The 15,078-nt window shown below is 47.9% G+C and overlaps 1 protein-coding gene across 2 annotated transcripts in view; it reads left to right on the top strand.

Annotated features, from left to right (window-relative positions):
* OSBPL5 (oxysterol binding protein-like 5) overlaps positions 1-13,646 on the top strand; it is a 52,892-nt gene extending 39,246 nt beyond the window's left edge. For both annotated transcript variants that reach the window (XM_006893218.1, XM_006893217.1), the window contains 3 exons: positions 11,783-11,930; positions 12,419-12,521; positions 13,508-13,646. In XM_006893218.1, the coding sequence (XP_006893280.1) occupies positions 11,783-11,930; positions 12,419-12,521; positions 13,508-13,646 (390 nt within the window). The remainder of the gene's footprint in view (positions 1-11,782; positions 11,931-12,418; positions 12,522-13,507) is intronic.
* The last annotated feature ends 1,432 nt before the right edge of the window (positions 13,647-15,078 follow it).

Below are 15,078 nucleotides of genomic sequence, written 5' to 3'. Positions count from 1 at the left end.
GTAATGACCTTTTGCATTCTTCGTGAATGATATTCTTGATATCTTCACACAGCTCATCTAGTCTTTGTTCATTAGTGTTCAAGGCCTCAAACCTATTCCTGTGTTGGATTTTAAATTCAGGGACAATAAGCTCAAAGTCAAATTTTTATTCCTGTGGATATGATTTGAACTTCTTTAGCTTTAATTTTAACTTGCCTATGAGCAGTTGATGGTCTTTTCCACAATCAACACCTGGCCTAGTTTTCACTGCTGATATTGAACTTCTCCAATGGTTCCTTCCACAGATGTAATCAGTCTAATTTCTGTGCATCCCATCAGGTGAAATCCATGTTTATAGTCTGAGTTTGTATTTCTTATAAAATAAGTATTTGCTATGAATAAATCATTGATTGTACAGAATTCTATCGTTCTATCCCCAGCCTCATTTCTGTCACCAAGCCCATATTTTCAGACTACTGCTCCTTCTTCCAGGTTCCTAATTTTTGCACTCCAGTCGCCCATTATTATTAATGCATCTGGTTACATGTTTGATCAATTTCTGACTGCAACAGTTGGTAGAAATCTATTTCATCCTCTTTGACTCAGGATGTTGGTGCATAAATTTAGGTGATAGTGGTATTAACAGGTCTTCCTTGTATGCATATGAATATTATCCTATCACTCACAATATTGTATTTTTTCTTACAATATTGTATTTTAAGATGGATCTAGAAACAGCCCTTTCTAACTATGAAAGTGACCCCATTTTTTCTCACCTTTTCCTCTTCAGTGTAGTAGATCATATGATTGTCTGATTCAAAATATCCCATGCCAGTCCATCTCATCTCACTAATATCTAATATGTCAATATTGATGTGTTCCGTTTCTTCCTTAACAATGTCCAGTTTTCCTACATTCCTGCTTCTCACGTTCCACGTTCCAGTCATGAGTTTCTGCTTACGACTGTTGTGCCTCCTTTGTGTTTCCTAATTTGAGGGCTCAGCCTCAGTTGCCATATCTGTTAGTCTACTCCAAGTGTGCTCTACTGTACATAGGGTTTTTAAAGACCTGTTACATTTCAGAAGTGGGTGGTCAATTGTTCGTCCTAGTCTGTCTTAATTTGGCTGCTTAGTTTTAGAACAACATCTGACAGACAAGCATTTTACCGAGCAGATGAAAGACACTTCCCTTACAGAAATAATGAATATATTCACCTGTCCCTACCCACCCCAGCACGTGTGTCTTGTCTCTTCCCTTTCGCTGCTACATCAGCATTCCTTGCACTCCTGTCTGCCAGGTCCAGCCCTCCCTTCCCCAGCCACGGAGCTGCCTCTAATCCCGTCTCAGTAACATCGTAGAGGAAGTTGACATGTATATTGAGGGGAGGGCATAATTCAATCTATGGCACCTATCCAGGTAGGAAGAGCCGTCATCAGGACTTTCAGGGCCTCCTGGATCTGGAAAGGCCAGGGGAGACACACAGATTCCAGGGGGAAGTAAGAAGGGACATGACGTGGACAGACCCTTGCATCACGGGACTGGGAAATGCTGCCGTACCAGCTGTAGCCACCAGGTGACGCCCTGGCCTGCTGCGGAGCCACACCTCCTCCACCCACCCCCGGAGGGACAGTGACGAGGACGGCAGAGACTGCAAGTCCAGAAACTGACCCTGTACGTCCACTCACTGCTCTGTGATCTGCCCAGAGAATCCACGGCCATTTCCGTCCCCTGGGCTTTGAGAAGTGTGGGTGAGATGTGCTCTGTGCTGGGATTATCACTGTTGATGCCAGAAAGGTCCTGGCTGAGAGCAGAGAAGACCAGAAAGGTGCTGTCTTTTACTGACTCTTCAACTGCATTCAACAGAGTGGATCCTAATAAATGATAAAGAACACTGAGAAAAATGGAAACTCCTCAACACTTAATTGGACTAATTCAGAACCTGTATATAAACCAAGAAGCTGTTATACCAAAAGAACACACACACCGCATGGTTCAAAATCAGGAAAAGTGTGTCCGGGTCATAGCCTTTCACTGTACCGGTCAACGTGTGTGCTGAGCAAGTCCTGCTGGACAGTGTGCTCTAGGAAGAAGGAGGTGGTGTCAGGATTGGAGGAAGACTCGGCAACAGCCCGTGTTATCCAGACGACACAACCTTGCTTGCTGAAAGGGAAATGAAATTGAACCACTTAATAAAGAAGATCAAAGAATAAACCTGCAGTATATGGATTGGACCTCACCAGAAAGAAACCAAAAATCTTCACCATGACAGGCAACATCTGGTAATTTAGAAAAGATTGAAGTTGTCAAGGATTTCCTCTCACTTGGATTCAAAACCAGCACTCATGGAAGTGATAGTCAAGAAATCAAAAGATGCATTTGGCAAATTTACTGTCACCAGTCTTTTTCAATTGCTGTTCGTTTAAACACGAAGGTGCATTTCCAGCGGTGATGGCAACACAGACAAGCTGACAGACTTGTCTCTCCCAAGAAGGGACAGAGTTATTCGAACTAAAGTCAAGCCATGGATAATCTGAACGTCCAGGTGCCTGGACGAACCCAAGGGAATGAACACTGACCAGCAGGAATAACAAGAAAATGGATAGGAAGCTCGTAAGCCCCTGGCTGATGGAGCAAAGCACAATTCCCACGGTGGGAGGGAAGGGGTGAACGGGGGACATCCACTGGGACCTTAGAAGACGGAGGACTGTTTCTCCACATCCATTTGAAAATGAGTACCCGAGGGTCCTTCACCTGGGCAGGTGAGATGCTGTGGAGACATGCCCAGGTGGAGTGGGGGTACAAAACATTTCACCCATGTAGCTATGAAGCAAACCAGTGGGCACCATCTCGAGCTGGGTGAGAAGACAAGGCATCCTGAATTATGCACATGTCCTGGAAAGTCTAGTGCATGGACAGGAAACGGAAATGTCCATAGTGAGAGGAACCCCTTATGAAAAAAAATCCGTAAAAAACATTCTCCTAAAAACAAAAAACCATTCTCAGAGACCATGGGAGCCACAGCAGATACCGACTGACTGACTGAAAAAGGCCAGACCACACTATCTGCCAGACCCAGATTCCAGGGCTCTTACCATGAGTGCCAGCCTGCCTGCCATGCCAACCGCCCTGCCACACTGCCCCTGCCCAGGACAGCTCATCAGCTTGCCGCGACAGTCATAGCTAAGAGGCATAACACGACCTTAAAACTACAACCAATCATGGAGCAACAGCTGCACCAGATAATGAACAGGTAGCCCCAGGACACCCCAGAAATGGCTGCACAGAAAGAGGTCACGTACATCAGCTCTGAAGCCTTCCCTGTCATGAGCCATTCTCATCGTCTCTGACAGGCCTAATCCCATTTCTCCAGTCACTGAGTCAATCCATCTCCTCCAGGGTCTTCCTCTCCTGTGCTGTCCCTCCACCCTTTCAAGCATGATGTCCTTCTGCAAGGACGGTTCCCTCCTGGACACATGGCCAAAGTATGTGAGACAGGGTTTCCAAATCCTTGCCTCCACCTAGCAGCCTAGTTTCACCCTCTCCAGGCCAGACCTGTTTGTTGTCCGGGCAGTCCATGGTATGTTCAGCACTCTTCTCCAGCACCACAACCCAAAGGCATCTCAATCCTCCTTCTATCATCCTTAGTCATTATCCAGCTCTTGGATGCATAGCAAGTAGTTGCAAAGACCATGGACTGGATAATGCACCTTAATCTCCAGACTGACATCATTGCTCTTCAGTACTCTAGAAAGGTCCCTGACACAGACTTTGCCAATGCCACTTGCTTTTGATTTTCTGACTGCTGGTTCCAAGAGTGGTGATTGTGGAACCAAACAAGCTGAAGTTACTAACAATCTCAGTCTCTTCTCCTATCATGAAGTGGTGAAAATTTTTGTTTTCTTGATACTGAGCTTCAATCCATATTGAAGGCTGCAGTCCTTGACCATCGGCACCAAACACCTCAAGTCCTCCCCGGTTTCATCAAGGAACACTCCTAGCTTCATTCTATGAAGGAAGCTTAACCCTGACACCAAAACCAAGCAAAGACATCGCCAAAAAGAAAACTATAAACCATTATCTCCTATGAATATAGTTCCAGAAATCCTTAACAAAACCCTAGCTAGTAGAATCCAACAGTACATTGGGGTGAGGGTTGGAATCATCATGACCAAGTGGGAGTCATAACAGGCATAAGAAAAACAATCAATGTCATCTATCCCATCGACAAAGGACAAGAACCACATGATCACTTCAATGTATGCAGCAAAGGTTTGCTATAAAATATAACATCCTTGCCTGATTAAAACACTCAGCAAATAGGAACAGAAGGGAATTTCCTCAATATAATTGAAAGTATATATGCAAAACCAAGAGCAAACATCATTCTCTAAAGATACAGACTAAAGGCATTCCACTTGCGAACCGGGACCAGGCAAAGATGCCCACTATCACCACTCCTTTTCAGCATCATATCGGAAGCTCTGGCTAGAGCAGTAAGACAGGAGAAGGAAATAAGAGGTATCCACATTGGCAAAGAGGAGGTAAAACTATCTATATGCAGATGACACGACATTCTACACAGAAAATCCCAAAGACTCAACCAAAAAACCTGTTAGCCCTAGTAGACAAGTCAGCAGAGTGGCAGGATATAATATAACATACAAAAAGAACATGGCTAACTCGACGGCAACAAAGAAAAAAAAAAGAGGGAAACAAGAAAAACAATACCATTTAAAATAGCACCCACAAGATTAAATACTTCTAATAAACCTTATCAGACATAAAAGGAACAAAACTTTAAAATAAGGGAAACTATAAAACACTATTACAAGACACAATAAGGGACCAAGTTAAATGGAAAAATGTTCCCTGTTCATAGATAGGGAGACTCAACATTGTGAAACAGACAGTCTTACCAAAAGCAATCTACAGGCTCAACACAGTCCTGCTACAGATGCCAGTGTCATTCTCAAGGAGATAGAAAAGACAGTTTTCTCATTTTAGTTGGAAAGGAAAGAGATCTCGAATAAGTAAAGGTCATCTGAAAAATAAAAGCAAAGTAGGAGGTATCACACTCCCTGACCTCAAAACCTACTACACAGACATAGTAATCAATACAGATGCTATTGATAGTACAGGCAATAGACCAATGGGATAGAATCAAGAATCCAGACATCAACCCAGCATACAGTCAGTTGATATTCATCAAGGAAATGAAACTGGCTAAATAGGGAAATGATAGCCTCTAGCAAATTGTTATTGATTGCCTTTGAGTCAAGCATGACTTACGGCGACCCTATGAACAAATGGCCTGAAGTCTTTCTTTAACTATCGAGATTTATCAAAGTTCAGAGTTTCCGGAGGCGTGTTGTTTAGGAAGTGGATGCCAGTCCTGCTTCCAACTTTAACAAATGATGCTGACAAGATTGAATCTCTACCTACAGAATGGAAACAAGATGCTCCTCTTACCCTGTACACAAAAACCAACCCAAAGTAGGTCAGAGACCTAGGAGTAAAACTAAAAACCGTAAAGATCATCAGAGACAAAATAGGGACATACTTTGAAGCTGCAGTCTACACATGAATTATTATGTGCCGTCAAGTTGCTTATGATTCATAGCAAGGCAAATACAACAGCTCTGAACCCTGCCATATCCTGAGCCAACCTTATTGTCTCTGACACACCTACCCCCATACTCCAGTCACTGAATCAATCCATCTCATTGAGGGTCTTCCTCTCCTGTGTTGTGCCTCCACCCTCCCAAGCATGATGTCCCTTTCCAAGGACTGGTCCCTCTTTGCAACATGCCCTAAGTATGTCAGATGAAGCTTCAGAATCCTTGCCTCCAAGGAACAGTTTGGTTTCACCCTCTCTAGGACAAACCTGTCTGTTCTCCTAGCAGTCCATGCTGTATTCTATACTCTTCTCCAGCACCACAGCATGAACAGGCTTGCAAAAATACACAGTCAGGAGAGGATAAAATTGATAATATGAGACCTAATAAAAATTAAATTCTTATGTACGTCAAAAATGTTTCCAATAGAGAGAAAAGAAAATTTACTAACTTTGAAAAAGATATTTGGCAATTGCATTTCTAATAAGGGACTCATAATTGAAACTTACCCAGTACTGCCAGTGCCTCGACAAGAAAAGGTCCAGTGGTTCACTTACCGAATGGGAAGGAGAAATGAGGATATTCAGAAGACTAACACATGAAAGCTCAAAATCACTAGCAATTGCAGAGATGTAAATAAAAACAGTGAGATGACCATCTCGCTCAGCAGCAGTAACAAAGTTTAACAGGGGAGCAAACAGTAAACACTGGTGAGGATGTGGAGACATTAGAACTCTAATGCACTGCTGGTGGGGTTGTAAAAGGATACAATCATAATGGAAGATAATTTCACATATCCTAAAAAGTGACTGTAGAAATCTCATGACTCAGCTATTTCACTGCTAGGAACATACCCCCAGGAAGTCAGTACTGAGATACAAACAAATATGTACACCCGTGTTCACTGCACTATCATTCACAACAGCAAGAAGATAGAAACAGCCCAAAAGTCCATCAACAAATGGATAGAAAAATTGTGGTAGTACATTCACACAATGGAATATTATGTAGCACTAAAGAACAATGAAGAATTTATAAAATGCTACACAACGTGGGCACATCAAGGACATGTTCAGTGAAGTAACTCAGGACACAAAAGGACAAATACTGCATAAGGTGTTGTTTGTTGTTAGATGCCATTGAGTTGAATACGACTCATAGCGTCCCTATCAACCAAAGATCTGAACCCTGCCCTATCCTGTGCCGTCCTCACTCTTCCTGACATACAAGAGCCCATTGCTGCAGTCACCGTGTCAAACCACCTGGTCCTTTGCCGACCACGCACTCTTCCCAGCATCATGTCCCTCTCCAAGGAATAGCCTCTCCTGGCAACATGCCCAAAGTATGTGAGGCGCAGCCTTACCATTCTTGCTTCCAAAGACCTCTCCAGCTAACCTCTCTCCAAGACATATCTGTTTGTTCTCTTGGCCACCATGGGATGCTCTGTATTCTCCAACACCGCAGCTCAAGGCATCAATTTTTCTTCTGTTACCCTTATTAATTGTCCAGCTTTCAGATGCATAGCAGGTGATCTGAAAGACCATAGGCTGAATCAAACACACCTTAGTCCGCAAACTGACATTATTACTACTCAGTAATTCAGAGAGATCCCTAATTGCAGATTTTCCCAGTGCAATGTGTCTCCTTATTTCCTGACAGCTGGTACTAAGAGTGTTAATTGTGGATCCAAGCAAGGTGAAGCTGTTGACAGTTTTGGTCTCCTCTCCATCCATCATGATGTTGCCTATCAGTCCAGTGATAAGAATCTTTGTTTTCTTGACATTGAGATGAAATCCATAGCGAAGGCTGCATTCCTTAATCTTCTGCAACAAGTGTTTCAAGCCCTCCTCACTTTCAGCAAACAAGTTGTGTCATCTGCAAAAGCAGCTTATTGATAAGTCTCCCTCCAAACCCAATACCACACTCCTCTTCATAGAGTCCAGCTACTTGAATAATTTGCTCAGAATATAGATTAAATAGGTCTGGAGAAAGAATACAACCCTGACACACTCTCTTCTTAATTTTAAGCCATGCAGTGTCCCCCCGCTCTGTCCAGACAACAGCCTCCTGGTCCAGGTATAGGTTCCACATGAGCACAATTAATGTCAGCCAGAATTTGTCATGATCTACAGCCTTTACATAATTAGTAAAGCACAAATGGACATTCTTCCTGTATTCTCTACTTTCAGCCAGGATCCATCTGACATCAGCAATGATATCCCTGGTGCCAAGGCCATTCTAAATCCTGCCTGAACTTCTGGTAGTTCCCTATCTATATACTGCTCTAGCCTTTTTTTAATGATTTTCAGCAATATTTTGCTTGCATGTGAATCAATTATATTGTTTGATAGTTTCCACATTTAGTTGGATCACCTTTCTTGGGAATGGGAACAAATATGGATCTCTTCCAATCTCTTGGCCAAACAGGTGTCCTCCATATCTCCTGCCATAGACTAGTGAGTTTATCCAAGGCTGCATCTGTTAATTGAAACAAGTCGGTTGGTATCCCATCGGTTCCTGGGGCCTGATTTTTTTTTGCCAGTCCCTTCAATGCAGCTTCCACGTCCTCTTTCATTACCATTAACCGCTGTTCATATGGTATTTCCTGAAATTTTTCAGTGCCAATCAGTTCTTTCTGGTACAGTGATTCTGTATATTCCGTCCATCTTCTTTTGATGCTTTCTGGGTCATTCAATATACTGCCCATAGCATCCTTCAATATGCTTCTTAAATAACAGGCCTTTGAAACCCCTACAGACAGTAGAGGAATGAGAATAGTTACAGTAGTGTAGCGGTAGAGTCCAGCTTGGAAGTCAGATGAGATGAGAGAGAAAACAAACATTGTCTAATAATTGGAACATGGAATGTATGTAGCTTGAATGCTGGGAAGCTGGTTATTGTTTAAAATGAAATGGAATGCATGAATATCAACATACCAGGCTTTAGTGAGATGAGCTGGACCAGCTTTGGCCACTTTGAATCAGATGATCACATGTATATTATGCAGGGAATAAAAAAATAGAAGAATAATGTTGCATTCCTCGTCAAAAAGACAATTTCAAGTTTTATTCTGAAATACAATGTTGTGCCAATACACATACAAGGAAGACCCATTAGCATGACTATTATTCAAATATATGAGTCTACATCTGGAGACAAAGAAAAATAAACTGATAATTTTTACCAAATCTTGCAGTTCACAATTAACCAAACATACAATCAAGATGTGTTAAAACTAATTCTGAGTGGAATGTAAAAGCAGGAAACAGTGAAGAAGGAATAGTAGTAGGAAAACATGGGCTTGGTGACAGAAATGGGGCTGGAAGTAGAAGACTGAATCTTGTATTTACAATGATTTCTTCATTGCAAATACCCTTATTAAAAGACAAACGACAATTTTACGCATGATGGGCTGCTTAGGAATCAGACTGACTACATTTGTGAATAAAATCATTGGAGAAGCTCATTATCAGCAGTCAAAACTAGGCCACGGGCGGACTGGGGGTTAGACCATCAATTACTCTTATGCAAGTAAAATTGAGGCTGGAGAAAAAATAAGTCCACTGGAGCCAAGATTTGATCTTGAATCAATTCCATCTGAATTTCCAGATTATTTCAGGAATGGATTTAATCATTGAACACTAATAATCAAAGACCAGATAAGTTGTGGGATGATATCAAGGATATCATCCATGAAGAAAGCAAAAGGTCATTACCGTTAGATAGAAAAAGAGTTGGAGGCAAGAGAAATAAAGAAACTGGTCCCAAGAAACGAACAGGCCTTGATTGCATGGTCTGAAAGGGATGCCAAGTGACCAGGAGCGGAGAAAGTCAGAATGGCACGCTGCAATTAGGGGCAGTTTCTTTTTATAGAGGTTGGGGAGGGCTAAGGAAGATGGTACCTCTCGGAGCTTGGGGCTTTCATGATCAGGCCCAGAGCCACCTCATGGTTTATTATTTGGTCTGGTCTTTGTCCTGGCTGCTTTTGGCACCGTCAGGTTTCTCAGGGAGTGATCAGGCCTGGGGGACAACTGCTTTATTTTTCCTGAATTACAAAAACGGAGGAGAAAGAAAAAACTGAAATGGATGTCAGAAGAGACTCTAAAACTTGCACTGGAGTGTTGAGAAGTCAAAGCAAAAAGAAAACATGCCAAAGTAAAAGAGCTGAACAGAAGAGTTCACGGAGCAGCTTGGGAGGAGAAAGCAAAGTATTAGACTGGAGTTGGAGAATTAAAAGGGAAGAACTCACTCTGCATTTCTCAAGCTAAAGGAACTGAAAAGCAAATTTCAAGTCTCAAAATTGAAAGATGCTGTGGGCAATACATTGAATGACTATGTAAAGGGATTATGTCACAATAGAAGGGTGACTGGTGGTGGGGAGATGGGGAGAACTGTGAACACTACGGAGCATCCGGATAAAGGATGATCAGCCTAGAACAAATCCATCAAACAACAATACGGCTGTTGTACTTAGAACTTGGAATAGGCGACGTATAACTTCAAAAGGGAGCAGGAAGAAGGAGAGGAAGACAGGCAAGGGGCCGCAGGGATCAGGGGATGGGTGGGGGTAAGGAATAGGCAAGGAGACGTGGGGATTTGATGAGACGGGGTGGTAAAAGGTATTATCAATTGTAACTGATATTATAAGCAATTTATATGAATTATCATATGAAAACCAATTTATACACACACACGTGCACCTGAGTCAAGTCACCATATTGTTTATTGCTTTGTTTACATGTGAAACTTGGACAATGACTAAGGAAAACTGAGAATGAATTGATGCCTGTGAACTGTGGCACTGGTGAATTTTCGTATCCCATGGACGGCCAAAAGAACAAACAAAACTCTTGGAGGATGGAGATCCAGATTGCTCCTTAGAGGAAAGAATAATGAGGCTTCATCACAGACTTCGGGCGTGTGTCAGGAGAGGTCAGCATCGTGATAAAGGGAGAAAAGACTGAAGTTGTGGAAGATGTCCTTTTACTCAACACCTGAGGAAGCAGAATTCAAAAGACCAATGATGTATTGCGTCGGGCAAATCTCCAGCAAAGGACCTCTTTAAAGTGTTCAAGAGCAAAGATGTTACTTTGAGGAGTGAGGTGCACACTAGACCTGAACATGGTAGTTCCAGCTGTCTCATCTGATCGCAAAACTTGGACAATGAATAAAGAGTGTTGGAGAAGAATCCAGGTCTTCAAATTACGATGTTGACAAAGTATATTGAATACATCGCAGACTCCCAGAAGAAGAAACACGTCTTTCTGAGAAGGGGTCCTGCCAGAATGCTCCACAGAAGAAAGGATGGCAGGACTCTTTCTCACGTATTGAGGGCAGGTTATCAGAAGGGACCAGACCCTGGAGAAGAATATCATGCTTGGTAACATCATTGTTGCTGTTGGGTGCTGTTGTGTCATGTATGACTCATAGTGACCTGATGAACCCTGTCCTGTCTGCACCACACTCATCCTCTCGAGTCCACTGTGGCTGTCACTCTGTCATCCGTCTCATTGGGGGTCACCCTCTTTTTTGCTAAACCTCCACCTTTTCAAGCATGATGCCCCCTTTCAAGGGTCAGAAAACCCAAAACTCTGAAGACCCTCAAGGAGAAGTGCTGATGCAGGGCTACAGCCTTGGACCCCACCAGCACGATGCGAGCGTGGTTCAGGGCCAGGCAGGGTTTGTGCTGAACGACAGGGGAACTAGAACTTAAACCTGGCTAACGAGAGCCACAACCATCTGGAAGTCTTTGTGGAATCCGTTAGCTCGTGGGATGCAGAGACATGGGTCAGCCCGTGGGTTCCCTACATCCGGGTCACTGTGTGGACCGTTCTCACCACTTCCACCCCTCTGTGCTTTGCAGATACCGGTACCCAGGGTGCAAGTTGGGGGTACCAGTCCTCCTCACTAATGGGGAAACTGAGGCCCAACAAGTGCAGGGCCCTGCAGTCCCCCAGGGCTGGGGCTTCTATCCGTCCAAGCCCAGAGCCCAGCAGCCTTCTGTGTGTGCTACACTGGCAATGCCACCGGAACAGGCCTGAGGGAGCAGCACTGTGGTGGACGGACTGTGGCCCCTGGGTGCTCTCGGAGCTCCCAACTGGACCTCACATACAGGAGGGGTACGTGGCCCCTGAGGCTGCACAAAGGGGACAGTGGGCTCCTAATGGCCAAAGCTCCTCTCTTCACAGGGGCCAGGCCCCGACCGCCGGCTCCGCAAGGCCAGCGACCAGCCGTCCGGCCACAGCCAGACCACCGAGAGCAGCGGCTCCACGCCCGAGTCCTGCCCCGAACTCTCAGACGAGGAGGAGGAGGAGAAGGACGGCCAGTCTGCTCCCGGTGAGCCTGTCTGGGGTGATCCAGTGGGGAGGGGCAGTAAGCAGGGAGCATCACACCTTGACCGCCAGCCCTGTGGGATGGGAGGACCCAGGATGTACCTTGCCAGGTGTGGGCTAGACCAGACAGCATGTTCCTCCCACCATGCCTCTGTCGCCTCCCAGCACCGCCAGGGGCCCTGCCTATCCCAGCCTCCAGAGTAGAGAGGGGAAACACCCAGGTGAAGCACCCCCAAATCCTGCTCCGGTGAGGTCACCTTCCTCACTGGCAGGTGCTGGGGGAGAGGCAGAGTGGCAACCTTGTCTGCACCCCTCTGGGCATCTGTGTTTCTGCCCCGGGGCCCCTGTCCATCCCTCGACCACCATCTCCCCAACTAGCTTTGTCAGAAAGATTCTCATGAGGTGGGTAGGGGTGAGCCCCATGGACCCCTAATGCCCCTCTGCCAGACCCTGGCCCCCAGTTCACCTCTGCCCATTCTTTGTCTGGCTCAGGCATAGGGAGCCCATGTCCACGGTGCAGGAAGGAGGCCCGACGGCTGCAGGCACTACACGAGGCTGTACTGTCCGTCCGGGAGGCCCAGCAGGAACTGCACAGGTGAGGAGGCGTCGGGACGCTCCCCATTCACACCCAGGGCTGGGGGCACAGAGGTTAGGAGAGAGCTGGCAGAAGGCAAGGCCCAAGACTAGGGCACCTGGAATGTACTCCCCAACCGAGGTAAGGCTCAGGCTTAGAAACCTAGAGTTAGGATGGGGCTGCAGGCCCGGGGTCCCATGCACCAGCAGGGCTGTGAAGGGTGAAGAGGGAAAGGAAGGATGTGGTCTGTCCTCACTCAGGGTAACATAGGGTAAGGCCTGCTGGGCAGACGACGGCGCCCTGGAACACCTGCCTCGCAGGAGCTCTTACCCCTGAGCTGGCTCCTAGGCAGGCAGCTGGGTGATTGAGCCCTGAGCCGGGCCGAGGGAGCCCTGAGAGACAGACACCCCCCGAGCACAGGGAGTCAGGTAGAAGCCCAGAGAGGACAGCGTGTGGGCCCCCTTGGCCCCAGGTCCCTCTTACTGTTGCGGCCCTGGTAGGGTCTTGAGGATGGCAGGATGTGGGGCTGGCTCTGTGACCCCTCCAGTGACCCCGAGGTGGGTCAGAGCAGACCTCACTCAGGCTTACACTCGAAACCAGGCTCCTGGCATTTGATCAGGACGCGAGCTTCTGGCCATGGGGCCTCATGCCAGGTATCCCTGCCTCAGTCTCCCCACCTGCAGCATGGAGATGACCGCGGAGATGGCTGGGCTCTGCCAGGGCCCAGTGACAGTATCCCTGTGGTCCCATCTGACCTCTGGAAGAGCAGCAAGCACTTCGTGGCATCTGGGTCAGGATGGTAGCCCAGCAGGAAAGCCAGGGCAGAGAGCAGAGACACAGGGTGGCCTGGAGGAGGGCCACAGGTGGTCAGGAAGGGCTTCCTGGAGGAGAAGAGGGGACGACCCAGAGGGCAGATATCCCTGCTGTCCACCCTCCACCCCAGGTACCAGGCACCTAAGAAGCAGGAGAGGAGGGTGGGTGCTGGTACAACCCTGGCCATTTTGCAGGCACCTCTCGGCCATGCTGAGCTGCACCCGTCGGGCCTCCCCTCCGTCAGCCCCCGCCGTCCTGCAGAGTCCCCGCTCCTGGGTCCTGCTCTGCGTCCTCCTGGCCTGTCAGCTGCTCATCAACACCGTCCTCAAATGAGAGCCTGGCCCAGTGACACCTGTCGTCCGGCCCCAGCCCCTCCCAGGCACCAGCACTTTACCAGCCCCGGAGGCCGAGGCCCTCAGCGGGCTGTGGACAGGCGCACAGCTGGGGATGGCCCCACAGTCAGTGGGCCCCCCTGCCGCCCAGAACCTCCGCCCAGCCTTAATGCTAAAGCCAAATGCAGCTCTGACCGCGCTGGTCCCGTCGTGGGTCTGCCTTGCTGTTTGTGGTCCAGCCCTCTCACCAAGCAGGACGATGGACATCTGAGTGGCCTGGCCAGGTGGGCAGTCGCCCCAGGAGCAGAGTGCACAGAGGAGTAGCCTCGGGTGACCCCAGGGGTGTCCCGGCGGAGGAGGTGGTGCCAGGCTGCCCTGGGGAGGTTTGGCCTTAGCCTCTGGGCCTGCCAGCGTGCCCTGGTGAGCCCTCCCCTCCATCCTCTAGCCTGGACCAGCGAGTGCCCCGCGGCTGGGAGTGGGGGTCTCAGAGGCTCCCACTTGCAACTCTGCAGGGGCAAAACACAGTCTTCCTGTTTGACACTTTTGTAATAAATATCATCGTAGCATATTGTGCCTCCGCGTGTGGCTCCGTGCCTGCGTCTGTGCACCTGTGGGCTCTTGGCCACACCTGCGTGTACGCGCGCTCGTGTGTGTGTGTGTGTGTGTGTGTGTGTGGATGTGTGTGTGTGTGAGAGAGAATGTGTGTTACACCCCACCCTTTCACTGTGTGATGGTGGTGCCCATGAAGGAACCGGTGGCCATCTTCCCACGTCCATCCGTGTTCTTGTCTTCCTGTCCCTTCAGGGATGTGTGTGGGGACATCTGCCCCACACAGTGAAATAAACGTACACACGCCTCTCGCGTTCTCTTCTTGGGGGTCTACTGGGAGAGATGCACAGCCAGCAGGGATCGCCTCTGGGATTTCAGACGCTCCCATGGGGTGGGGGTGGTGAGGATGAGGAGTGAAAGAGGGCAGGGCCTGAGAGGGTGAGCAAAGGGTGGGTGCAAGGCTGGGCCTGAGGGGAGGGGCACAGTGAGGCAAGGCCTGCGAGCACAGGGAGGAGGCTGGGGGGCGGGCCCTAAGATATGGAGGGGAGGGGCCTATGCGGGTGGGGAGGAGCAGAGGGGTGGGGTCTGAAAATGGGGTGGGGCAGAGGGCGGGGTCGGTGAAGATGGGGCTGGGAAGAGGGCAGGCTCTGTGAAGGTGGGATGGGGCAGAGGGCGGGGTCTGTATGGATGGGGAGGAGCCGATGGCAGGGCCTGTGTGAATGGGGAGGAGCCGGGGTGGGGTCTGTGGGGGATGGGAAGGAGTCGAGGGCGGGGTCTATATGGATGGGGAGGAGCTGGGGTGGAGTCTGGAGACATGGAGAGGAGCTGGGGCGGGGTCTGTGGTGGTGGAGGGGCGGAGCTAGGGCGGGGTCTGTGGGGTGGGG

Source organism: Elephantulus edwardii, unplaced genomic scaffold, assembly GCF_000299155.1.
Source record: "Elephantulus edwardii isolate Elephantulus edwardi_28Jun2011 unplaced genomic scaffold, EleEdw1.0 scaffold00126, whole genome shotgun sequence".
Taxonomy (NCBI): Eukaryota; Metazoa; Chordata; class Mammalia; order Macroscelidea; family Macroscelididae; genus Elephantulus; species Elephantulus edwardii.
The sequence above is the reverse complement of the archived record's forward strand: the minus strand, read 5'-3'. Positions and strand labels throughout refer to the sequence as shown.